Genomic DNA, 27,339 nt, shown 5'->3' with positions numbered 1-27,339 from the left:
ATTTTTTGTTGTTGGTAGATACAATAGAATTTAAATTTATGACATTTATTCTATGATAATTGCCGAAAAAAGACTTTACTAATGAAGCAAACTCGAACCTACAAAAAACTTGTGTACAGTGTGCACTCAGGGCTCATGATAATACTGTTCATTTGCATAAAAAAGAAAGCTACGACATGGGCTCATGGCCCATGAAATTTCAAGAAAGCTCCGACATCTCTATATTATCATTATTATGTACATATTGTATAATTATATTAGAACAGATGGGGATATTGCCAAACTATCGTTACAAATTGTGCCATAAGATGGGAATACAACATGTGTTGTGTATCCAAAAGTTAAGCTTTTTTGGATATACATCATTGTCAATTTCTTTAAAACTTTCTCCTATCTCCCCATGAGTGCATTTTAAAATACTTACTATTCTCAAAAAAAAAAAAAAAAAATTGTGCCATCATTGCATTCCATTACATAGTTCTAGCAGTTAATATTAATCAATATCACATGGTGTCTCATGTACTGTTGAACCTGATTAGCATTTTTTTAATAACCTGGAGTTGAAAATGGTCCATATCTTCATGCGTTAGGCACGAAAAGATAATGGCTTTTCATATATATACACATATAAAACTATTCATTGTTAGAACTTAGAACTTAAGAAGATTCACATGGGAAGAATGTGTATTAAACTTCAAAATAATCAGTGGTGCTGGTCGGCAATGATGTTCATTATTCATCAACTGTGTTATTTAATTAGCTTAACTTATAAAATTTTTTGTTGTCGGATAAGAATTTGAAAGCAAATCTTGTCAACATAAAAAATAAAAAAGTCATTAATGTGGTAAGAGCAATTATAATGCTGTAAATACTATAAACTCAAATCCCGTTGTTTTTATTTATTTATTTTTAAATGATCATAGAACATTTAGGTTGCATTTGAAATTAGAGTTTAAAATCAGTTTATTTTATTATTTAGCTTATTTTTGTTATAATTCATGGGTCTCACTGTACTCTTAGGTGTTATTCATGGGTCCCACTGCACTTTTTGATATTATTCATGGGTTCCACTGTATTATTTCAGTTAGTTTTTACCTTTATTTACAGTACTTTCAGCAAAAAGTTTTCAATTTCAATTAAATAAACTGTTTCCAATAAGACCTCTAGTATACTCATTTTTTTAAGATTGAGAAACATAGCCTGTCTATCTCTATTATGACTAATTTTTATAGTCTGAGACAGAATTATGGCATAATATATTTCTGATTAGGACCTACTGAACTGGTTCAGTGGTTTTCACGAGTTGCACCCATGTTAAACCTATATATAGACTTCTCCATCTTATTTCTCGTGCTTCTTAAATTAATTCAACTAATTGTTTCTAGTAGTAGTGAGACCTATGAATAGTAGCAAAAATAAGCTACTATTATTGAAAAGGCAAGATTGCTTAAGAAACTGCTCAAGAAAAGCTGAAACAACAAGTCTCAATACCTGGCTCGGTGCCTGTCGATTTATCAAGAATAAATGAATCTCGATTCTTGGCTTGAGACCTCTCGATTTATTGAGCTTCGAGAAAATTGAACAATAAATTTTTGTTTCAGCCCGTGATGACTTATCCTTTCTAGGGATCGTTTACAAGGGTTCTAGAATATATAAAAGATATTTTATAGTCATCATCATAGACATAAAGAAACACACGCATAACAGGAGTTGCTACGACGTTTATGTGCCTAGGGTTTTGTACCAAGTTATTACCGGTTAATCGAAGTGTGGATTGGAGAACTTTGCAAAACTATAACAATCAAAAGGGTTCTTGTGCTATTAGTCACAAATAAGAGATTTGTGCAAAAGAGAAGTTTTTGCAAGTAGTCCAATTGGGGATGAAGCTTCCTTATATATATATTAGTAGGTTCTACTGTAGGTAAGTACTTCTAGATAGGGTAAGATTTCTTGTACTTATAACCTCTATTCTTGTTAGTAGTTTCCTCGGGAATGGTCACTTGAATTTTACTTGGTGGGGTTTTACTTTCGAGGGTTTTCCCCCATCGTGATCAAATCATTGTGTCAAACTTATTTTCTACTGCACTTATTTTAGTTTGGTGATTTTATTGTTCTTTAATAGGTTTTGCATATAATTGGACTAATTAATCAACATAAGTAATTGGTTAAGTAACTGGGTCAATCTATAACCCAACATATTTGAATTACACACTGTGATGATAGGAATCGTGTAAGGGTCAATTGTCTCCCTTGTTATATAAAAGGGAGCAGTCACAGCAATTAGGAGGTAGAGTTCAGCCAGGAAATTCTTGCTAAAATTAGGCTACTAGGAAGAATAAAGAGTCGAAGTGTACCCGTTTTGTAGGATTCAAATCTTCTAGATTTCCTAGGATACTCTATCAAATAGATTTCCTTAAATCTTAATCATTCTTTAATAATTTAATACTCTAGATTTTGCCATGTCAACATTCCACTAATAATAATTTTAATTGTTTTGTTTGCAATATTATTTTATTATTTTAAGAATATTGTGGAATGCTGGCATAGCAAAATCTAGACCATCAAATCATTAAAGTGTGGTTAGAATTTAAGAAAATCGATTGATAAAGTATCCTAAGAAGTCTAGAGGATTTGAATCCCGTTTTGTATCATTCTTGTCTTATTAAAATCTTCTTAGGGGCATAGGTTTCATCCTTTGTCCCACCGTAGCTTTTCACCCCATTAAAAGGGGTTTTCCATGTCCTTGGTGTGTATTTTGCATGTTGATTTCTTTATTGTTCATTTGCATCAATATCCAACACTATATCTTAATGTGCTAAGGATTTAGCTTAGGGAGCGGAGAGAGGGGAAATTTACTAGAGCCGAGGCTCTAATACCATGTAAAGACTATAAGCTTATATATTTACTAGTGTGTAAAATTGTACAAAAGACTGGCGTTAAATATGTAGACATATGTGTAACTTAGGGAAAATTTTCATATGCGCTGAGTGCAGGAGATACGATCTCGTGACTTAGAAGTAAAAAGGGTATAGTAAAAGTATAGTACAATGGGGTTAGGTCTATTGGACTTGTATTCTATCCAAGGTGGTCGATATCGTACCAGTATCGGCCGGTATGTATCGTACGGTACGTAAACTAGTATCGAAACACCAACGTTTTGTACCAGTTTAAATATTGGCCATATCGGCCATACTGGCTGATTTCAGGCATTACCAGCCGGTACAGAAAAAGCTTTTTTTTTTTTTTTTTTTTTTTTTTTTTTTTTTCTTTTTTTAGTTTTGTAATTTTTGAATTTTTGTAAGGGCAGAATAGTAACTTACTTGCATTAACTGATTAGTATTATTTGTTTTCTTAGTATGCAATGAACATGTGATACCCTAATTTGATTGATTGTGTGACGTGTGTGGGTGTGTGATGAGTCCCATATCGGGTATTTACTAGGTAGATCTGGGCTTTATTAACAACTATAAAGGGATTCAATTATGACTAGTTCTTTTGAGGTATAGCGTAGATGTGGCTAGCGCTTTTCCTTGGGTCGTTACATATGGTATCAGAATCGGCCTGGTAATCCTGTGTGGGCTCAGAGACACTACCCCACAAAGTGGGCCCTAACGAGGACGTTAGGGATTTAAGTATGGGAGATTGTGATACCTTAATTTGATTGATTGTGTGATGAGTCCCATATTAGGTATTTACTGGGTAGATTTGGGCTTTATTAACAACTATAAGGAACTTCAATTATGACTAGTTCTTTTGAGGTATAGCGCAGATGTGGCTAGCGCTTTTCCATGGGTTGTTACAGAACAATTAAGTTTTCTACCTTTTATATTGTGTTTTTTTCCTTTTGATTGATGCTAAAGTCCAAAACCATGAATAATTTGTTCTTAATTGAGATAATATTTTATGGCAAACTTTTATATTTATTATAACACACACACACATATTTTTTTTTTTATAAATATAAAAAATAACAGTAAACCTGAAACGGTATACCAGTATTGACCGGTGCCGAAATATATTAGAAAGATATTTGAAGAAGTCTTTATGAGACAATCACATTAGGATCCATTGGGATCCCCTCTTCCTTCCACTCAAAGAAATGGATTATGTTTAAATTATCTCTTAATTAACTATAATTTTACCTATTTATTACAATATTTAGGTCAATATTTTGTGAGGCTAAGTAAATGAATTGTTCAACCAGTGGTAATTAGGTGAGTTGATGTCATGCCTACATATAGCAATTTCTTTGCAAGTACAAAGGATCGAATCCATGTAGTTGTTGGGAGGTGCACGACACCTAATAGAAGTCCAGCCCATGTAGGATTTGTGCCCAAGCTAAAATGCTTGCCATGCAAGCATTGATGGAATTCTATTTATATTAGAAATAGGTGAACGTGGTTGACAAGTCCTAGAATCCTACTCCAAATGTAAGTAGGAATTGTGTTTAATAATTAATACACGTAAGAATCCTAACTCAAGTCATGTTAGGAATTCATATTATGCTAGGAAAAGAAGTCTAAGGCCGCTGAAGCTTTTTTGTTTATAAAAAGCATGTGGGTGTGCCGCATATTGAAGTCTTATTAAGAATAAACTTGTGTTTATGTTCCAGGCTGCTTCCATGGCAGATTCCCGCAGCAAGAAATCTGCAGCAGCAGACGATGAAGATATGGATCCAACGGTATAAGTCCATTCTTGTCCTGCAATAGTTAGCATTCTTTTCTTGGATCTTTTCCACAAAGCTCTTGATTATAACCTCAATCTCCTGCTTTTAATCTTCCTCGTTTGTTTTTCCTCCAGCAATACTTCGAAAATAGACTGAAATATCTTGCAGCTCTGAGGGCAGCTGGTGAAGAGCCATATCCTCACAAATTCGATGTTACAATGTCTAACCCTGAATATGTAGAGCAGTATAAAAACATAGGCAATGGGGAGCATCTTGAGGATGTTACTGTAAATTTGGCTGGTATTGAAATCAGGGCTTTTATTTATTTGGTTAGTATTTATCATGTTTCTTTTGGTGATTTTTTTTATAAAAATTTTCTTTCCTATGCAAGGGCGTATCATGAGCAAACGTTCATCTTCTTCAAAGCTATTCTTTTATGATTCACATGGTGGTGGTGCTAAAGTCCAAGTTATGGCTGATGCTAGGTATCTTATCACTGTATCTTTTCTTTTCCCTTATTCATATTTGATTTTTCCTTATGATTTTAGTATTGTTATTTCTTTAGGTACGCAATGTCATTGACAAATTATCTTTCTATTAGTTTTAATTTTTTTTTAAAATTAAAATTTTTATTTGTAATTTATTCATGCAACCATGTGGGCCTTGAACCTATGACTTCTACCTCCACCTTACCCCTGTAAGAGGAGGTGCAATTTGAGATGCAGCTCATTGGCATCTTTCCATATTAGTAGAAGAGCCTTTGTTTTTGCTTTTGGACTCTTTCTTTGAATGGATACAAATTGCTCTCTCTGTGATCTTCTATAGTGGAATAGGTGATTAGTTTGGGATTTTGGATTTTCTTGTTACATAGCATTTCATGTCAAATTTCTTATCTTAAAAAGTTAATATTTTTGGGCAGTGATTCATCAATTAGTTGAATGTCAATATTTTGCCCAAGTTCCTTGTAAAAGAAACTTTGTTTTTATTTATTTATTTTTTGAAATTATTGCTAATTTCTTGTTTTGAGGCCTGATTAGTTGTATGTAGAAGGCTTAGGAAGATTGGCAAAAAGAATGATGTAGGTCATTTTACTTTATCGCATGTTTCTGTACCACTACCTAGTTTTCTCAACTGCGCTTAAAAAAAAACTATAAAGGACCTATATAAACAAGATGATGAATATGTATGAATGAGACTTTCCACCTAGTACTATTTGGGAAATTTTGGTTCTAATATGAATTAGTTGAATGTCAATATTTTGCCCAAGTTCCTTTTAAAAGAAACTTTGTTTTTTATTTTTTATTTTATTTTTTATTGAAATTATTTCTAATTTCTTATTTTTGAGGCCTGATTAGTTGTATGTAGAAGGCTTAGGTAGATTGGCAAAAAGAATGATGTAGGTCATTTTACTTTATTGCATCTTTCTGTACCACTACCTAGTTTTCTCAACTGCGCTTAAAAAAAAACTATAAAGGACCTATATAAACAAGATGATGAATATGTATGAATGAGACTTTCCACTTGGTACTATTTGGGAAATTTTGGTTCTAATATGAATTAGTTTCATGGACAATCATACCCCCCCCCCCCCCCCCGGCTGGGTGTCCCCCCTAAATTGCACCACCTTTAAGTTTTGCTGCACAGATACCAAATTTAATGATAAAGAGATTCTTCATTTCCATGATGCAGCAAGTCAGATTTGAATGAGGAAGAATTTTCTGGGTTCCATTCGACTGTGAAGCGTGGTGATATTGTTGGTGTCAAGGGGTTTCCAGGTTTGTGATGTTACTACAATTTGGTAGTTACTAACACCTTTTGACTTATATATATATATATATATATATTTATCTGCTCCTTACTGTGTTGACACTGTTGAGTTTACAGAAGAAATCACCATCAGTTTAATTACTTAATTTGGTTTCTCTCTCTCTCATTTGATGTTTGATAATGAAATGAAAATTTTGTGGTATAAGGAAAAAATTTATGGAGAGTGTAGGTAGAACTTCAAAATACAAATTTAAAAGAGATTGCTTGAAAATTCTCTTAAATAGGTGCTTCATTTTGGTATTTTTCCCTATGGTGAATTGTTTTAGTTTTCTATGCTGCATAATTGGTTTTTTATTTTTTATTTTTTATCATTATGCCGCATGATTGTTGAAATCTTCTAGAAATGGGTCCAGTCTTGTGATATAGATGTACATTTTTTTTACTCATAATTACATACAGATTTAGTGGGTCTTGAACTCACAAACTCACTCCCAACCTTTCTCTTACAAGGGAAGGAGATGCCATTTGAGCTAGAGGCATAATTTATTTATTTTTGAATTTCAAAGTTGAGTTGTAGATTTTTGAATCATTGTTTCTTTAAATTATAAACTTCCTGGTTGACTTACATTTTGTTAGAATTATGGTCAAATGGTTAAATTCACTATTTCCTAGCTGCTTAAACTTATGAGAGAATTTGTAATTAATTTAAATTCACTTTACCTCCCATTTAAAATGTGAAAAATCACACATGTTTGGCCCCACTTATTAAGGGGGAGGCTGGGCTCATGCCTGAGAGGGAGTGTTAGAATTATGTTCAAATTAAATTCACCATTTTCTAATGGTTTTAGTTTCTGGGAGAATCGGTAATTTAACACATTTTCTTTCAATTCAGGGAAAACTAAAAGGGGGGAGCTAAGTATTTTTCCAAGATCGTATATAGTCTTATCCCATTCTCTCTCTCTCTTCTCTCTCTCTCTCTCTCTCTCTCTCTCTCTCTCTCTCTCTCTCTCTCTCTCTCTCTCTCTCTCTCTCTCTCTCTGTGTGTGTGTGTGCCTGTTTGCATTTGTCTCATTTATAAATGTTTGTGTACACTCTATGTTCTCAATGGGCTGTCAACATATGCTATTTGGTAACAGGAGGTTATTCTCATCCCAGCCATGAAACCTCAAGATGAGCCATCTGCTAAAGGTACTCATTTTCAATTTGGCCCATGTTATGCTTTTGTCTTAGTTGATGCTAGTCTTTTCTGTCTCTTTCGTATTCAGTTACAGGTTTCATTCCTGTATATTTTGCTGATGGCATTTTTGTGTTCTGTCTAAGAGTATGCAGTTATATCGTATATTTGTTAAAGTCGTACCGAACTAATTGTCGAACTTTCAAATCATTTATGTAGGATTTTGGTTTGGTATGAAAGAAACACTGGATTTGCAAAATAAAGTTTATTTTTTAAACTGAGTTTTTAATTATAGGTTGTTTTAACCTAATAATCATGCTTTCTTTCAATATTTAATTATAATGAAATACTTTTTAAGTCTTTTATTTTAAAACCTTGATTGATTAACTAAGGTATCAATTCAAGGCTCTATTTTTTGTCGTCGTCAATAGAAATTCATGAATTCTATATTTCAATGAGGCCTATGTATTCTATGAAATTATACTTTTATTAATTTCAACGTTTAGTATGCTTACAGCTTACATATTTATTTAATTTAGTACTGGCTAATCAGATTTTTTTTAAAAATAATTTATTTTATTTTCAATTTAAAAAATATATATAATTAAACAGTGACTATTGGTTTTCACCCAATGACTCAATTATTGAACCAATTAACCATTATACCAATTCATTGGTGGTTTGATGTTTGGTGCAGTTCACTTTTTGTTCCTGTTTTGATAACTATGGTTATGTTGTCCATGTCCCGGAGTATTGTATATTTTGACTGACTTAGTTGGTCCCTTGGTATTCCTTTAGGCAATGCAGGAGCTTAGGAAATTTTCAAAATTCTGAAACCCAGAGCTCTCATCCCAGAAAGTTGGCATGAACCTTTGATTGACTGCGTCGGCGTTGTCTCTTGCTCTCTCAGACTCTCAGTCTCTGCAATTCGGATTTGTTTCTTTTTTTTTTTTATTGGATTTGTTATTATTATTATTTTTTTTTTCTTTTTGGATTGGATTTTAATGAAGTTTTGGGTTGGGCTCATTAGAACAATTAATAAGCAGAGCAGGCCTTTTTTTTTTTTTTTTTTTTTCTTTAAAAAAAATTATAATTTATTAATTATAATTTTGGGCTCAAATTGGAGAGAAATTATTAGGTCTAGATGGAATACTGATTACTGATACCTAAGCAAGTGTCATCTTCCTAGCGCAAAACAACAACAATAATAAAAATAAAAATAAAAATAAAAATAAAAATAAAAGTAGTGTTATAGCTTATAGGTGCTATAGATTTTACTACATGTATTACAAACTGAATTGTCACAAATTAAAAAAATGCAATTTAAAATTCAATTATGAGATAATTTAAACTTACTAATTATATTCATTGTCACATAAGGTGATGCTACACTAGGTGTTAGTGTTTTATTGGTTGGAAGAGTCATTTCAGTAGCCCTAGTATATCTAATAATATGTCTGAATTGGAGGATCAAAGTAAATAACCAAAAGAAAAGACATTTTGTGTGAGCAGTAGGATCAACTGCATCAGAGCAGGAGGATTGAGATTCTACATGCTACAGTAGAATTTATGACGTTTATTCTATAATAATTGCTCTTAATAGCAAAAGATTTTACTAGCTAAGCGGGAACCAACAAAAAAACTTGTGTGCAGTGTGCACTCAGGGGCTCATGATAATACTATTCATTTACAACAAAAAGAAACTTGGAATAAAAATGTGCCTTTTTTAAATTTCAAGCAAGCTACGACATAGGCTCATGGCCCATGAAATTTCAAGAAAGCTACAACATCTCTATATTATCATTATTATGTACATTTTGTATAGTTTTATTAGAACAGATGGCCATCATTGCATTCCATTACATAGTTCTAGTAGTTAATAACTTAATATTAATCGAAATCACATGTTGTGTCGTGTACTGTTGAACCTGATTAAGCTTTTTTTTTTTTTAATTTTTTTTTTTAATTTTTTTATTTTTTTATTATTATTTTTTTTTAATACCTGGAGTTGAAAATGGTCTGTATCTTCATGCGTGAGGCACGGAAAGATAATGGTTTTTCATTGTTATACACATATAAAACCTATTCATTGTTAGAACTTAAGAAGATTCACATTGGAAGAATGTGTATTAAGAGTCTATTTGGATACTGCTTTTTGCTGAAAATACTATAGCAAAATAATTTTTAAGTTATGAATAGTATCATGAGACTCAAAATTTACCTCGAAATCTATGTTTTCACAAGTTTGGCTGGGTCATGAACAATGCCGTGGGACCTAGCCAAAAACGCAAAACACACAATAATTTGTACGCAAACGCATGCTTAGCTAAGCATGCGTTTGCCAATAGATGTTTGTGTGTTTTGCGTTTTTTTTGCCTAGTCCCACGGTATTGTTCACGGACCAGCCCACTTTAATAAAACGTAGCAACAATGTTTTGTCTTTTAAAAATTATTTTGCTGTAATGTTTTTTGCAATAAGTTTTCATTTTTCAGCAAAATAAACGGTATTCGAACAGACCCTAAAGTTCAAAATAATTAGTGGTGTTGGTCGTCAATGATGTTCATTATTCGTTAATTGAGTTATTTTGTTAGCTCAACTTATAAAATCTTTTGTTATCGAATAAGAATTTGAAATCAAATCTTGTCAACATAAAAAATAGTCATTAATGTGGTAAGAGAGAAATTATAATGCTGTAAATACTATAAATTCAAATCCCGTCATATTTATTTATTTTTAAATGATCATAGAACATTTAGGTTGTGTTTGAGATTAGAGTTTAAGGTCAGCTTATTTTACTATTTAGCTTATTTTTGCTACTATTCATGAGTTTCACTGTACTTTTTCGTATTATTCATAGGTCCCACAGCACTTTTTGGTATTATTAATGGGTTCCACTATACTATTTTAGCTAGACTTTACCTTTATCTACAGTACTTTTAGTAAAAAATTTTAAATTTTAGCTAAATAAAGCTAAGTTTGGTAACTGTTTATTTATTTATTTATCAGTTTTCTGTTTTCAAGGACCATTTTTAGTTTCCAATCACAAAAAACTTGTTTGGTAAACTCAAAACAATAGAAAAGAGAAAAAAAAATTTGTTTCTAATTTATAACGAAAAATGAAAACAACCAAAGGGTTCTTTTCAATATTGTGTGTTTTTAGGCTTGTGAAAACACAGGAAAAACATGTCATTTTACAACTTTAATGAACCAGCTCGCAAGTTCGATTTGTGTAACTCTGATTCTTATTTATATATATTTTTTCTCCCTGCCGCTACTTCATGTAATTTTTTCCCTTCCTTGCCGCTACTTTCTGCTGAAATTTCCCACACAAAGACCCTTGAGAACGAAACTAGAGACAGGTGGTACTAGGTACAGTAAAACCCACTCCCTTTCACTCTCTCCCCTCTAGTTTATTCTCTGCGCCTCTAATTTATCTCTCTCTCTCTCTCTCTCTTCCTAATTTCATATTTTTATTTTTCTATTAGCGATTTACGTAATCTTTTACAGTTTTTGGGGATCCATCAGTCAAAGGTACACATAAAATTGTATTTTACCATCTACATAAATTAAACTTGCTTTAACTTTGAATAAACTAATGTTACAAGAACAAATAGTTTTACATAATCCATCTTAGGGATTGATGTGATAGAATGGTACGTTTGGTTCCGCTACTTTCTGCTGAAATTTCCCACACAAAGACCCTTGAGAACGAAACTAGAGACAGGTGGTACCAGGTACAGTAAAACCCACTCCCTTTCACTCTCTCCCCTTTAGTTTATTCTCTGCGCCTCTAATTTATCTCTCTCTCTCTCTTCCTAATTTCATATTTTTATTTTTCTATTAGCGATTTACGTAATTTTTTACAGTTTTTGGGGATCCATCAGTCAAAGGTACACATAAAATTGTAATTTATCATCTATATAAATTAAACTTGCTTTAACTTTGAATAAACTAATGTTATAAGGACAAATAGTTTTACAGAATCCATCTTAGGGATTGATGTGATAGAATGGTACATTTGGTTTTTATTTTATAGTTATATAAAAGTGTTAGCATAGTTGGCTTTTATAACATTTAAATGCTATTTTTCTTACAACAGTATGAAACTTTCATTAATATACTTCCAATCTTGTATGATTAAAGTTTCAAGCTTGAATGTTATATACAAAGCATTTGATTTTATAATTCCTCAAAGTATATTGATTTTAAATACTTTGAAGCAAACGTATTTTTGAATTAGAATGAATAGACAAAATGTTTTAAATTAGCCAAACAAAACAAAATTCAACTTTTTCAAAAATAAATACCAAACAAATTTCCTAAATTTTATTTTTGGATTTTTTTTTTCTTTTCAACTAACCAAATGTGTTTTTCATTTTGATTTTTTTTTTTCTTTTTTCCTTAAAAACAGGAAAACGAAAATAGTTACCAAACATGACCTAATTAAGTTGTTCCTAATCAGACCTAGGTGTTCGTTTGGAACAACTTATTTAATTGAAACTGAAAACTTTTTGCTGAAAGTGTAGAAAAAATGTTAAAAAATAAGCTGAATAGTACAGTGGGACCCATAAATAGTATTAAAAAGTGCAGTGAGACTCATGAATAGTAGCAAAAATAAGTTGAAAGTAGAGATAAGTTGAAAAATTCAACTCATCCCAAACGCACACCTAGTATACTCATTTTTTTTAGATTGAGAAACACAGCCTGTCTATCTCTATTATGACTAATTTTTATAGTTTGAGATAGAATAATTGCATAATATATTTCTGATTAGGACCTACTGACTCATGAGTTGCACCCATGTTAAACCTATATATAGACTTCTCCATCTTATTTCTCATGCTTCTTAAATTAATTCAACTAATTGCTCCTATTTGCATTTATAGCTTGTTTGGATGGAGGGGGAGTAAAGGGGAGTAGAGTAGAGGAAGGGAGAGTAGACTAAATTACCTTGTTTGGATATTTTTTAAGGGAGGAGGGAGAAGGATTTGAAGGGGTTTGGAGGGATTCTAACTACTTCTAACCCGTCATTTTTAATTTCCCCATATTGGAGAGATTTGGAGGATGAGTAGAGCATAAAAATACTTGACCAAATGAATTACCAAATTTACCCTTACCATATTAACAAAATTACAAACTATGAAAAGGCTAATTATTTCTCTACCCCTTACTTAATTTTAAAAACATCCAAATAAGGTGGAGGATAACCATTCCCCTCTACTGTTCTCCCCACTACTCTCCTCCCCTCTACTCCCCTTTACTCTTCTCTCCCTCCAAACTTCCAAACATAACATTAGATTTGTTTACCTCATTTGGTAATAAAGAAAAGATATATAGCCTTATATTTACACGCTACCATTATGATAGCCTGCCACATTTTTTTTTGAACAAGTTGGGGTTCATTATTCTTATGCATGTAGTCTATATATTATGAGTAGTGTTACGGCCACAATTTTTTCATAATGATTTTATGACAAAATTTAGATGAAAAACTGATGTTAGTTTTTAATTAGACCTACCACTGATATTACTATTTTTTTCTTATCATTACCAATTTGTCACATAAAATTTGATTTGAAACTTTTGTGAAAATATTGTGTCAATAACTTTATTCATATATTATTTTCTTCTTACGTGGATAATGTATTTGTTTATGTTTCTGTCTTTTCTTGGGTTTTGACTTAACTAGCACATGGAGTATCATAACATAAGCACATGACTTCATTTTCGTCTCTAGCTCTAGCTACCATGCTGACCCAGACGCTTAGTGAAAACGACTCGCACCTGTAAATACAAAGTGGACCACAAAAATGGCATCTTAGGTCACTTCATTGACTACTTTTTTTTCAGCTCAAACACTAAGTAGATAGAACGTGTTAGTTTTTAGACCCCTTAAAACACAATTGAATTAACCTAGGTAATTAGCCAAGTTGTTACTTAGTCCAATTTAACAAATCTAGGTTATCACAATCACAGAGATCATATCATGCAAAGCAGCGGAAAAATAAATAACACAATGATATGATAACCCAGGAAAACCAAACTGGTAAAAAACCTGGGGAGGATTTAACCTAGCTATCCTCAAGGTAAAAAGCAAATCCACTAGAAAGAATCGAAGTTCATACAATAAGACTTACAAGCCCCCACGCTCGACTTCTTATTGCTACCCACTAGTAGAACTTACTGACACGACCATGTGCAAGCTCCGAATCCACGGACTCCTTCTTTCTTTGGCCTTTGCAAAGCACAAACACCCCCGTTTGTGACTTTGAGATCCCACTTAAAGGTTTAGCAACACAAACTCTCTTGTTTGTGACTCCAAGACCACCCTTGAAGGTTTAGATCATCAACACTTTTGATGACAAGAGAAGGCAACAATTTCTACAATATCGGATCTTGAGATTCTTCAAGGAATAGCACTGGTAGAAGACATAAGAGAGCTTTTTAGAAAAAAACCCTAAATACAAAAGAGGCACACTCTTTTCTCTTTGAAAAGCCACATAAAAACGTGCTTAGGGTTTCCTTTATATACTGGGAGAAGTAGATTAGAAACCCTAATCCTTAATGGGCTTGAACTGCTGTTTGGGTTTAATTAAAATTCTGCAAATACGACTTTCGATCGATTGAGCCTGTCTTTCGATCGATCGAACTAGACAGATTATGAAATTTTCTTCCTGCAGCTTGTATGTTCTTGAATTTTGACTTGAATCACCTTGAGCATTGTCTAATAAAACCTATAGACTCTAAGATCTATATCTAGACAAGTTTGTGTTCATGATTTACCAATTGTTCTAAACATTTAGAACCTAATAGAACGGATAAAACAGTTGTGAAAATTTTTGTTACCATCGAAAATGGGAGCTCGCAGTAACCACACTTACAAATTCCCTTTTACTTTCGCTAAAAAAGTCAACGGTCACAAAATTTTACGACTCTTAAGTGGTACGTTGTGAATTGTAGATGATAAAGTGATGTTAGTGATTGATCGATAAAATCAATAAAAATCTGCTAACTTAACTGCTTGTGAAAATTTTTGCTCAAGGACTGATCGATTAACACAAAACACACACTTTGTATAGCATCTTTTGGCATGGGTGATAAGTCAGCATTTACCATTTATTAAATAATCTAATTCACTATACTTGAACCAAATTAATGTCCAAAGTATAACATGTAAATGTCAGGAAATACTACTTTAATTTGGGTTGTCATTATCTGAAAATGCCAAGAAGATACACATAATACATATTTGTTGTCATTTGACTATAATTATATATAAAAACATAATTAATAATCAGATTTTATAAAATAAGGCGTGCCGTAGTGCTTTAATCAACATGCTTTGTTGTCTTCATCTTTCTTTTTTTCTCCCACCAATCTGTGATGTCTTATTTGTTAGTAAAAAATGGCTATGAGAAGACTGACTATAACAAATTAATAATTTAAAAATGAATTAAACTCCATCTTATCAATTTTGTCAAGTAATTAAAGTCATTATCTCATATCTTATATATGTCTTGGTCCTAAAGAAGATTCATGGCCAAACTTTTTTAATTATGTGAAAAATTAATAGTCTTTTTTAATTATGTGAAACATTATCTCCAGCCTCTCTCCCAAACTCCCCTCCCCCTTTTCTTTTTTCCATTAAAAAAAGATATCTATTTGGTGTCCATTTAATGAATGTTGTTTCTTCAACTAGAATAAGGGTGATGAAAATTTTGGATATATTCACTCTAGCTAAATACATCTTAATACTGAAGGCTTATAATTGTAAATGAAAAAGAAATACAACGATTGAAAAAGAGAAAAAAACTCTTTGCTCTGACCAAATTTTTAGGAAGTGAACAGCTTTCATCTAAAACAAAGCTGAAAACCTGAGGGATAATACTCTCGGAGAATCTAGCCTTTTGCCCCTATTTGGCAAAAAATTTGGCCATATGCTCCTGTTTGCAAACTATATAGGTGCGTGCCCTTGTTTCGAAACTCGATTACCTTAAAATCGAGTTATGCCCGGTCAAACTTAAAAAAAAAAAAAAAATGCATAGAACTCGATTTTATGGAAATCGAGTTCCAAAACGCTACTATAGGGCTTCCTCAACCTGCCATGGGACAATCACATTAGAAATATATATATATATATATATATATTTTTTTTTTGCAGGAAAACGCCGTTATAGGGCTTTAAAACGTCACTATAGGGTTTAAAAAACGCCACTATAGTGCTCTCTAAACCTGGCATGAGGTAATCACACTTATTAAAAAAAATTTGCAAAAAAAAAAAAAAAACGCCGCTATAGGGCTTAAAAACGCCACTATAGGGCTCCCTGAATCTTGTGTGGGGTGATTACACTAATTTTTTTTTTTTGTTTTGCATGGAACTCGATTTCCAAGAACTCGAGTTCCATGCATTTTTTATTTATTTATTTATTTTTTAAAGTTTGATCGGGCATAACTCGATTTTCTACAAATTGAGTATTTAATTGAAACTCGATTTTAAGGTAATCGAGTATTGAAACAGGGGCACACTCCTATATAGTTTGGAAACAAGGGCATATTGCTAATTTTTTTTTTTTAAAAGGGGGTAAAATGCCAAAATCTCCTAATACTCTCAATAAAAGGAATATTTCCCTAGCTATATTGAAGGAATTTAAAGTTTTAGAACCAATGTAGTGGGTGCCTATAGGTCGTTTGGTAAGGTTGTAAAGAGAATTTAGGCTACAAATTAAAGGTTTGTAAGTTTTGACTATTTTTTTTTTTTGTAAGAAGTTTTGACTATCATAACTTATAGGAATGGTCTCTTTGCCAAACAACTAAGATTCTTCCAACATCACAACATGTTTTCCCATGCAAATGAGAATCGATGGATGAGGACACCTAATATTGTGACTTTTTCAACTAGGGCGGTTTCAAGAATTCTCTTTTGAATGATCATTAAGAAATCTAAATTATAATAATTTAATATAAAAAAAACTTTATATATTGACGAAAAAAAAAAACAAAACACTCATATACATAAAGCTTTACACTTTCCTTACATATTTTAAAATTATTGCATATATGATAATCTCATTATTAATACAGCAAGCTATATCGATCTCTTTCAAATTTTAGTTCAATAAAAATTTTCGTGGGCTTTTATTTTTTTTTGAAATGGCATAATATATTGCTAAATGGACCAAAGTTTAATTTTGTTGTGCCTAAAAAAATTTAGGGTGGTCACAATTTTTTTTAATTAAAGGTAGACAAATCATAAATGTTTTAAAATTTATATATAATTTAGATTTATTTTTTAGGTCTAGGTGGTCTTGTGACCACCCCCTTGGATAGCTCGTCCAACTGGTGCCTTGAGTTGTTTGGCATGTATTGTAGGTGGTTCTCATCGTGGATCGTCTGATATCTCTATTCACTCACCCTAGGTGGTTCTCTTCGACGAAAGTGTACTCATGGGAACCTTGGTTTACAGGCACAAGATTTCTACCCACCAACCTAAATTCCCATTTAAAGGGTACAAATCCTGAGAATCTCCATGTCTTCAACTTCAAGCTTTCCATCACACCCTACAAAGGAAAATGGTGAAAAGTCATGGAAGGTGGTTAGCTCGTGACGTCCCAAATATAAACACCAGGCCCTTTCCATTATGAGGCATGAGTTAAAAACCCTAATAACTCTACTGTCATTTGAGTTCATTTGGAGTTTTTTGCGTGTTCTTAAGTATTAAAGAAGTTTAGTTCAGTACCATACTGGTGCCTTCCGACAATACATTTCCTTCTCCCAAAACCATTGTTTGGACAATTGACTCATTGATTTTTCTTGCATCATCAATAATTATTTCTTCTATAATGAATTTCCTTGAGGTTTTATTCGTTTCAAAGGGTTTTTACAACGTCATCAATTCCTAGTGTGCTTTTGACTACTTTAATTGTCTATATTATTTTTGGATTGTGGTGATATTTCTCAGATAATTCATTACTTAAAAAAATATGGGATCTAAATTAGAGTTTCATAAAATAACTCATTCATTAAGTATACATTGAATTCCAAAATTCCACAATAGCGTTTGCAGGTAACTTTTTACTCTATTTCAACATTAGTTCTTTTTTTTTTTTGTTCTTTTTTTAACTATATTTCAACAATGGGTATAACCTTTTTTTTAATCTTATTTTGTCACACATAAAATGTATGTGGACAAACAAAAACACGTGCTCAATTACCATATATTACACCGGGCCTTCTGGCCAGGTGGTACCCGGTCTCCTTGTGACTTAACAGCTCAGGGGTTCAATCCCCTGCATAAACACTTACCCAGCAAAAAAAAAAAAAAAAAAAAAAATTACCATATATTATGTACGTATATTGCACTATGGTGCCGCAGCAGCTAGCGTCAGTGCTAGTAGTATTCTTCTTCTTAAAATTAAATAAATTTCTTTCTTACTTTTGGCAAGAAATACTATGATTGTGGGTTTCAATTAATTCAACTAGTAAAATATTTGATAGTTGAATAAGAGATTTGGGGTTTAATCCTTACTTTCACTAAAAATCAATTAGTGTTTTAGTTTGATGATTTCATAAGTTGAAACTCTCTAAAAAAAAATACTATGATTACAATATTTTTATAACAACTTCATAATAAAACTTTTTTTTTGAGAGTTTCAGCCTATCACGTCCATTCCTAATAATAGCTCTTTATCATCAGATAAGATGTTAGCAATTCTTATTTGGACTCACCATTAACATTTTTTTTTAATAAACAGTAATACTTATTAGAATACACATGAAAATAATAATAGTGTTTTAAACCGAATTTATAATATATTACCACTAATATTATTTATAGTTAACAATTTGTTATCTAAATTCTATTTAATTTTCAATCATATTTTAGTAAAAAAAAAAAATGTACATGAGGAAACGGATGCAGAATTACCTTTATGCACAGTGCACGACGGCGCAGGCTTTACTGTATTATGACATTTACTACGAACTGACTACTAAGCTGGTAGATAATTGTAATATAATTTTAATATTATCACATTAGCAACTTGCAGAATAAATAAGAGTTTATTACTAAAGAGGTGAATTTCTAGGAGGGTGTTATAGGGCTTTGGCAGACTCTGAACAGGTGAACAGGTGAATAAATAATAGTGTCCGTTTCTTCTTGGCTGCTAGCTACTATTCTTGGTTGACATTTTGTAACGACCCCGCCCCAACTGTGTAGATATTGTCCACTTTGGAGCCCATACTCCTCATGGTTTTGTTCTTCCCCAGGTTGCGCTGGGGAAAAGGCCTCTACACATTGAAGGGAGGTCATTCCTTATAAACACATTCCCATGTGCTTCCCTAGGCGATGTGGGATTCCATGGAATGCAAGACCCCCCTTTTTGGGTCACTACACATTTCCTAACTCGAGCAGGCTTTTATTTTGTTAGCTGCCAAAGTTGAAGGGGGTAAAGCACTGTGTTAAGGATCTGGATCAACTTTGTTAGGTTTTAGATGTTGGTCAAATTTCTGTCTCAAATTCAAATTGTTGTAAGGAGGTTGTAATTTAATAAATTCTAGGTATGAATAGAATTGTATTAGGTTTGAGTTGGGAGTAGAAGCTATTCAAAAGATGATGAATTAATCAGTTTTTATTCATATATTTTATGCTATAAAAAATTTACGAATGAAACTTGTTTAATTGGAAAGTATTTTGAGACTTCAAGATGGATACAAATTAAACCAAATTTGGATTTTAATTGAGTGAAATATGATAATTTGAAGTTTCCACAACTTTGTTGTCCTCAAGAATTTTCTCAAGCCTTGCTAGACACTCGCTTGAGTGAAATTTCAGCAAATAGTAAACTAATTTAATCTAGTGATCAATATATAAAATCAATCATCGTTACACATGTACAATTTGAATGGAAAGAGTTGCTAGGTCAATATTACACTGAAAGTAAACTTTCTTGAGCCTGAACAATTTTAAATCTCTCACTAAAGTTTTCTCTTTGTGAGATATTTTTTGGAGTTTTTCTTAAGTTACGTGTTCTACAAGTGCATATACCTACAATTAGTTTGGACTACTTGGGCCACAATGTGTCTAACACTAGCTAGGATCTAAATTTGAGGTTCTGGGATCTTATTTATTTGATTAAATTATAAATAACATACAATGTAATGACTTTCAAGTTTAGAGTACTCACAACAGCCTCTCCAAAACAACCTTTAGTAAAAAATATAACTAAACCCAACTTGAAACCTCACGCATTAGACTTGATAATTTGTCAAAAATTGTTAACAATGAACAATGCCATCACTAAACATATTGAGACACTGCTCATCGCTACTCAAAAGAGAATTATTTTTTATTCATTTTCTCCCAATTATCTCTCTCTCTTTCTCTCTCTCTCTAGCTTTGTGGCTTTCCCTTTTCTCTCTCTACCTATAGAATCATAGATCAGCAGGTTTTTGGTGAGCGACAATAGTGGTTGGGCATTGGGTTCTGATGGAGGTTCTGGATCTCGGAGCTTAGAGTTGGGACATGGTGGTGGCCTTACATTGGTTCTCTCTCAATTTGATTTTGATTTGGTTTTGATTTTGAAGTGGGTGTTTATGGATCTTTGGTTGGGTTGATTTTGATGTGGGTGTTTATGGATTTCCAGTTGGGTTGATTTTAATTTGGTTTTGATTTGGTTGAAACTAATTGGGTTGTTTTGATTTTGAAGTGGGTGTTTGAATCTCCGGTAGTGGTAATGGTGATTTGAGATAAAATATGAAATTGGTGATGACGGGTTAACAAAATATATCTGAGAAGATAAAATAATATTTAAATAGGATAGTGATAAAGTAAGAGCACTTGCACTAGTCAATGCAAAATAGAAAACGTTGTCAATTTTGCACATTTTTGTTCAAAAACTACCCACATTAGTTTGTCTATAACACTATTCATATACACAATTGCTATGGTAAATATATACAGTTACTATAGTTTTATATTTTATTTTTTAAATATTTTTTTTCTCTCCTCTACCATCGAATTTTCTCTCTCTTCCACTACTCTCTTCCTTGACTCTATTTCGTTGTCAAACACATCCTAAATCTAGATCCAAAGTGTTTGTTATGTTTAGACTCCTAAAACTAGATTGTTTAACCTATTATATTAACCAAGTGATTACTTAGATTAATTATTCAGATCTAGGTTAAACACAAATAAATCATATCATACAAAGATGCAGAAAAGTAAATAATGCCACGATATGATGACATAGGAAAATCGATGATACGAACCGTTTCAAGGTAAAAACATGGAGAGGATTTAACATAACTATTCTCAAGGTTAACACATCCACTACAAGAGAATTGAAGTTTTTACAATCAGATTTAACCATAAATCTATTGTTACCTCAAGTAGTAACTTATTGACACGACCACGTGCAAGCTCTGAATCCACAGACTCTTTCTCTCTTTGGATTTATTGCAACACAAGCACCCAAGCTTGTGACTTTGAGATCCCACTCAAAGGTTTTAGATCACCTTCAGTTGTTGATCTTTGTAGCAGCAACTAGGTTCTACAACCGCTTGATTGTAGATCTTGCTCCAGTAGATTCTTGTGTAGTTAGAAGGTACAACACCTCTCAGATATCACAAGGAGTAACATACAAGTCTTTCAAAAGTCTCCAAAACGTAGCTAGGGTTTCCCTTTTATAGGTGGACAAGTTAGAATGAAACCCTAAACGTTTTTGTGGACTTAGGCCTGATTTAAAATTCTGCAGAATTTCTTTTTTTGTGATTTTGGATCGATCGGACCTAATTCTTGGTCGGTCGTGCTTGTCAGATTGTGACTTCTCTTTTCCGCAATCAAGTCGAACTTGAAACTTAAAACCTACACCTTTGAGCATTGCCTAACACATAGACTAGACATGTTTTGTTCTCAGTTTGCCAACACATACAAAATATGATTCTAAACATTTTATCCTAAATCTTTAGAACCTAACATAGTAGATACCTATCTTTGGATGACATGGTTGTTAATTTATGGATCCTTTACTTTTAGTCGATCAACCAATACAATTATCCTAAAAAAAGTGTTCATTGACTAATGTCAGATCAATATTTATTTTACCCTAACAATTGACCATCACATTTATGGTTTGTTTGGATTGAGTGGGAGAAAGGGGAGTAGAGTATAGTTGACCAAAAATTCCAATTTTTGGTCAACTATACTCTACTCCCCCTTTCTTCTCCCTCAATAAGAATTAAATAAATTTACAAATTTTTTACTAATACTTTATCTTAAAATTGTTAGAAGTATGTGGTTATAAAATGTTAAATTACCAATTGTTTCAAAAGTTTTAAGTTTTTGGGAGAATTGGTAATTTAACATGGTATCAAAGCAAATTCCAATTTTTGGTCAACTCTACTCTACTCCCCCTTTCTTCTCCCTCAATAAGAATTAAATAAATTTACAAAATATTTACTAATACTTTATCTTAAAATTGTTAGAAGTATGTGGTTATAAAATGTTAAATTACCAATTATTTCAAAAGTTTTAAGCTTTTGGGAGAATTGGTAATTTAAAATGGTATCAAAGTAAGGAGTCCTAAGTTTGATCCATGTCTCGTCCACTCTACCTCTCATTTTAAAATCCCACTTATTGGGTCTCACCTATTAAAAAGGAGTTTGAGCTCACATGTGAAAATGAGTGTTATAAATATGTGATTATTAAATGATTTACTATTTTTTAACAACTTAAATTTTTAGGAGAACTAATGACTTAACAAAAACAATTTTCTACTAAAATAAATTATGTTCTTAAGTAATTTTACATTTTCCATCAATTGAGCCAACAAAATTTTAGTGGAAGGATCAATTGATTTGGTCATGTCTGAGATATTAAGGACTACTAATTTCAAATTATAAGACCATGAGGTCAATTTAAAATTTGACCTAAATTTTACGGGGTATTTTGGTCTATTCCCTTTATTAATTTTGTTAATTCTCAATATAACAATTTATTTAAGCATTAGCTTTGAGTTTTATACTGGATAACACATATGTACAGTTTAAACATGTACAATACATGTTTTTTTGGGGCCTTGGGGAGAGGGGGGATTTGATTAATTGGCCTTGATTTTTTGGTTGATATGATTTTAATTTTGTTTTATCAATGAGGTTGCAAGTGTATCGATGACCTTTGTTACGTGTCAATTTCCTTACTTGCGATCTTAATTTGATTATTTGACTCTGTTTATAAAAGGAATATGGTTCGGTAATGCCTCAATTGAGAAGACTTTTCAAGATCGATGTGATTTTTCAAGAGAATGCAATTGATGTTGACTTAAGAACTAACAGAGCTTCAAAGTCACTTGTACAAGGAGGCTGAGTTATTCAAAGTTGTACTAAAACATGAAGCTAACAAGGCAAATCGATGCAAATTTGTTTATGTTAATGCACACATCAAATGAAATCAATAACAAATATCTAAGGATCTAGCATGCTAACAACTAAGAACTTAATGCTAATTCAAAGGAACTGGAATATAATCAAGAGTAGCAAAGTAACAAATTAGAAGTAAGCTATATAATTGCACAAACACCTTACAAAACCCTAAAAACTAAAAGAAAATACAATAACAATACATAATTCTCTGTACAAGCAGTCAATGAGTGGAGATTTGTGTCATTTCTTCATGAGAATATATATTTTTTTAATGGATTAAGATCAAGTGCTATAGCTCTTAGTGGCTAAGATTAAGAGTTGAATTTTTTTTTTTCAATCTTAACCATTGAATAAAAAAAGTGAAAGTGGTAAAGAGTTTTTGTGAGTGGGGAGGGGATAATTACACTGGGTATTGCACTCAATCTTGATCCCTCTTTTATAGGCAAAAATAGTATTTCTAGGCAATAACTACCCCCACAAAGCAAGGAAGAAGTTTCTTATAGTTTCCACCTAAGTTACAAGTTTCTTCAAGCCTTCTATGCAATGGACAACTGAGTAGGAAGTTTTTTCCAACAAATTTACCAATCGTCAATGAATATTTGGGTTATTTGCCGCATGGCATAATTTGTCAAATTAATCACATGCAGTGTGCCTACCAAATTAATATTTAATACATGCATGGTTACCAATTTACATGTGTAATCATCTTTAAGATTACAAGTGACTCTATGCCAGATATAATTCTAACTATTATTCACTACAACAAAATGTATTTTCAGTGACGAAAAAATTTGTCATTAAAAGTCCAGTTTTTCGTCACTAAGGACCTTTAGTGATGAAATTGGACTTTTAGTGACGAAACTCATTTCGTCACTGAAACCTCATCACTAAAAGTCCTGACGATGAAAAATTTCATCACTAAAAGTCCGATTTGATTTAAAAAAAAAAAAAAAATTTAGCGACGAAAAAATTTCGTCACTAAATGTTTTCTTCGCTAAAAACACTATTTAGTGACGAAATACTTTCGTCACTAAAGACACTTTAGTTTATTAAATTATATTTAGTGACGAATAATTTCGTCACTAAAACTATGTTCGGGTACATATAGTGACGAAAAGGTTTGTCACTAAAACCATTTTTAAGAAAATCTAGGCAGATATAGTGACAAAAATTTTCATCACTAAAACCATTTCTTACAAAATTTTGCTACATTTGGTGACGAAATATTTTGTTACTAAAACAATTTTTTGTTACTATATTTGTGATGAAAAAGTTCGTCACTAAAACTTATTTTCTGTTTTTATTTTTTTCATGGCTTTGATATTAACCTGTAACCTGTCATTACATTATTAAAACCTCACATTTGAATAACACATTTATTTCAACAACACATTTATAAAAAAAGATCCATACATTCCATAAGTAAAAAATAAAACAAGTATCCAATTCAAACTCCTTCCATACAAGTATACAATAATTGTTTGCAACACATACAATAACTCAAGATGTTTTATAACAATACAAAAAATATAGCATAATATAATTAGAACTAAAGGAAGATGTCCTCATGCCTCTTGGTGTTGGAAATATTTTAGTGAATAAACAAGTTTTGATACAAAAAATAATATCCCAAATAATTAGCAAGAACATAAAATAAAAAGGAGTTTAGAACAATCTCACAATGCTATAGAATCACACTGCGAAAGCGTTGTCCTTAAAGGTTGATTCGTGCCACCCAAAGTAAAACTCGGTGCGATTGGTTCTCTTGGCCAAACAACCCCCTAGGATTAGACTATAGCGTCGACCTTTGTGATGTACGTACTTCCACTCACAAAAGGTTTAAGAACAACCCTCTATTGCCTTTCCTTAGAACAAATATTCTTGTAGAAAAAATATGTGGGAGAGAAAGATAGTAGACTTGTGTATTTCTAAAATATAGAGTAGTAAAAAAGACCCCTTTAGAAAGTGTGTTATGATGAGTATTATATAGGCTACTTATGAAGATAATAGTTTATAGTTATTGGTTACTAATAACCCTTAAAAGCCCAACGGCTATATTATCAATTATTGCCTAATGGCTATTTTTCTCATAATTGCCCAACGGCTATTTTACTAATAAATTTCCAACGGCTAGAAAATAAATAAGAATAAAAGTGTTTAGAACACACACCCACACCAACACTTGGTCCCTAGCTCGCTCCTCTTGGTACAATTGAAGCCTTCTAAAACTTCATTTACTATTGGAATCACTGTTTGATCATAAAGATCTCTTTTTGAGCTGAGGGACCAAAAACCTACATATTACCACAAACAAAATCTTAGCATCTACCATCAAATATGAAACTAGATTCTCAAAACTAACATTGTTTAACATTTCTGACATACACGTTCAAGGTTTTTTTGTGTGTGTGTGTGTGTGCGCTAACATTAAGTGGGGGAGGGAGATTCAAACTCAAGTTCTCCTGCCTTTATAGAGATCTAGACAATGTGCCAATGCCGCTAAGTACAAGGCTTTTGGTGACATATTCATTCAAATTATAGGACTCCCTTATACTTTCCATTTCAATGTTCGGATGTAAAGGTGTACATGGTGGCACATCATTTAATATTCTATTCTTACTACACCAAGGAATGAATACTTATTTTAGAGGACAAGACACCATGCACACCATTAAATGGACATTTTCCATTTCAAAGACAAATGAAGAGGACCCTTTTCCTGGAAAAAAAAATTACTTAACAAGAACACGCCTCTTTACCTACTCATTTTACCCTTTTCTATCCAAGTTTTATGTATATAGCCCTTACATTAGATCACCTAGAAATAATGTGAAACCAAATAATCCCCCATAAACAACTAATTAATCTTTGAACCTTAATTCTTGAAAGCAACAACCAAACAATTATAGGTAAATATTAAACCGCACTTTGAAACAAACACCCAAATGCCAAAACATCAAAGTCTAAGTAAAACCCAATACCCCATTTGTGAAAATCTACTCATCACACTTTAACCCTCTGATAGTTTTTAGGCCCCTTAAACAATTGATTAAACTTAGGTAATTAGCCAAGTTGTTACTTAATCCAATTAAACAAGTCTAGGTTATCACAATAATAAAGATCAAATCATGCAAAGTAGCGGAAAATAAATAACACAAGATATGATCACCCAGGAAACCAAACTGGTAAAAACCTGGGGAGGATTTGACCTAGCTATCCTCAAGGTAAATTTGAATCCACTATCTTGAAAGAATCGAAGTTCATACAATAAGAATTACAAGCCCCCACGCTCGACATCTTATTGCTACCAACCAGTTGAACTTACTGACACGACCACGTGCAAGCTCCGAATCCACGGACTCCTTCTTTCTTTGGCCTTTGCAAAACACAAACACCCCCGTTTGTGACTTTGAGATCCCACTCAAAGGTTTAGCAACACAAACTCTCCTGTTTGTGACTCTAAGACCACCCTTGAAGGTTTAGATCATCAGCACCTTTGATGACAAGAGAAGGCAGCAACTTCTACAATATCGGATCTTGAGATTCTTCAAGGAATAGCACCGGTAGAAGACATAAGAGAGCTTTTTAGGAACAAAACCCTAAATACAAAAGAGACACACTCTTTTCTCTCTGAAAAGCCTTATAAAAACGTGCTTAGGGTTTCCTTTATATACTGGGAGAAGTAGATTAGAAACCCAAATCATAAATGGGCTTGAACTGCTGTTTGGGCTTAATTAAAATTCTGCAGATACGACTTTCGATCGATCGAGCTTGTCTTTCAATCGATCGAACCAGACAGATTATGAAATCTTCTTCCTGTAGCTTGTATGTTCTTGAATCTTGACTTGAATCACCTTGAGTATTGTCTAATAAAACCTATAGACTCTAAGATTTATATCTAGACAAGTTTGTGTTCACGATTTGCCAATTGTTCTAAACATTTAGAACCTAACACCCTCCTCAAAAAGTTCATACAATTTTCACCAATCTCAAAAATCCACATCCCATATCATATATATACAAACTAATTGAAATGAGTGAAGTAGTACATAATCTACTCATCACGCTTTAACCTTCCTCAAAAGGTTCATACAATTTTCACCAATCTCAAAAATCCAACACAACCCACCTTATAACACCATGCAAGCCATCCTTTTGCTCCAACACAATAACCCACCACAAAACCAGTCACAAACATCACAAATATAGAGTGTTTACAAGTATTGAAATCAATTAAAGTACTATTCATCATATCTAATCAACAAGGTCCATTCACATTTGCAAGAAATTAAAAATACTCCCAATATAAATTTA

At 32.4% G+C, this 27,339-nt stretch overlaps 2 protein-coding genes across 7 annotated transcripts in view; one reads left to right on the top strand and one right to left on the bottom strand.

The window, feature by feature from the left end:
- The window catches only part of LOC126707602 (protein transport protein SEC13 homolog B), a 77,953-nt gene that overhangs the window by 2,952 nt on the left and 47,662 nt on the right, over positions 1 to 27,339 (bottom strand). Inside the window, exon 1 of one of the 3 annotated variants that reach the window (XM_050407331.1) lies at positions 8,489 to 8,523. The exons of 1 other annotated variant lie outside the window; for it this stretch is intronic. The gene's annotated coding sequence lies outside the window, so the exon portion shown is untranslated. Of the gene's footprint in view, positions 1 to 8,488; positions 8,524 to 27,339 lie in introns of those variants that run through there. One more of the 3 variants, XM_050407333.1, reaches the window with a different exon arrangement.
- The window catches only part of LOC126707597 (lysine--tRNA ligase, cytoplasmic-like), a 71,167-nt gene that overhangs the window by 27,201 nt on the left and 16,627 nt on the right, over positions 1 to 27,339 (top strand). Inside the window, exon 18 of one of the 4 annotated variants that reach the window (XM_050407326.1) lies at positions 8,406 to 8,447. The exons of the other annotated variants lie outside the window; for them this stretch is intronic. Coding sequence (XP_050263283.1) covers positions 8,406 to 8,422 — 17 coding nt within the window. The 3' untranslated portion in view covers positions 8,423 to 8,447. Of the gene's footprint in view, positions 1 to 8,405; positions 8,448 to 27,339 lie in introns of those variants that run through there. 4 annotated transcript variants of the gene reach the window in all.

The sequence above is a fragment of the Quercus robur genome, chromosome 11 (assembly GCF_932294415.1).
Source record: "Quercus robur chromosome 11, dhQueRobu3.1, whole genome shotgun sequence".
Lineage (NCBI taxonomy): Eukaryota > Viridiplantae > Streptophyta > Magnoliopsida > Fagales > Fagaceae > Quercus > Quercus robur.
The sequence above is the reverse complement of the archived record's forward strand: the minus strand, read 5'-3'. Positions and strand labels throughout refer to the sequence as shown.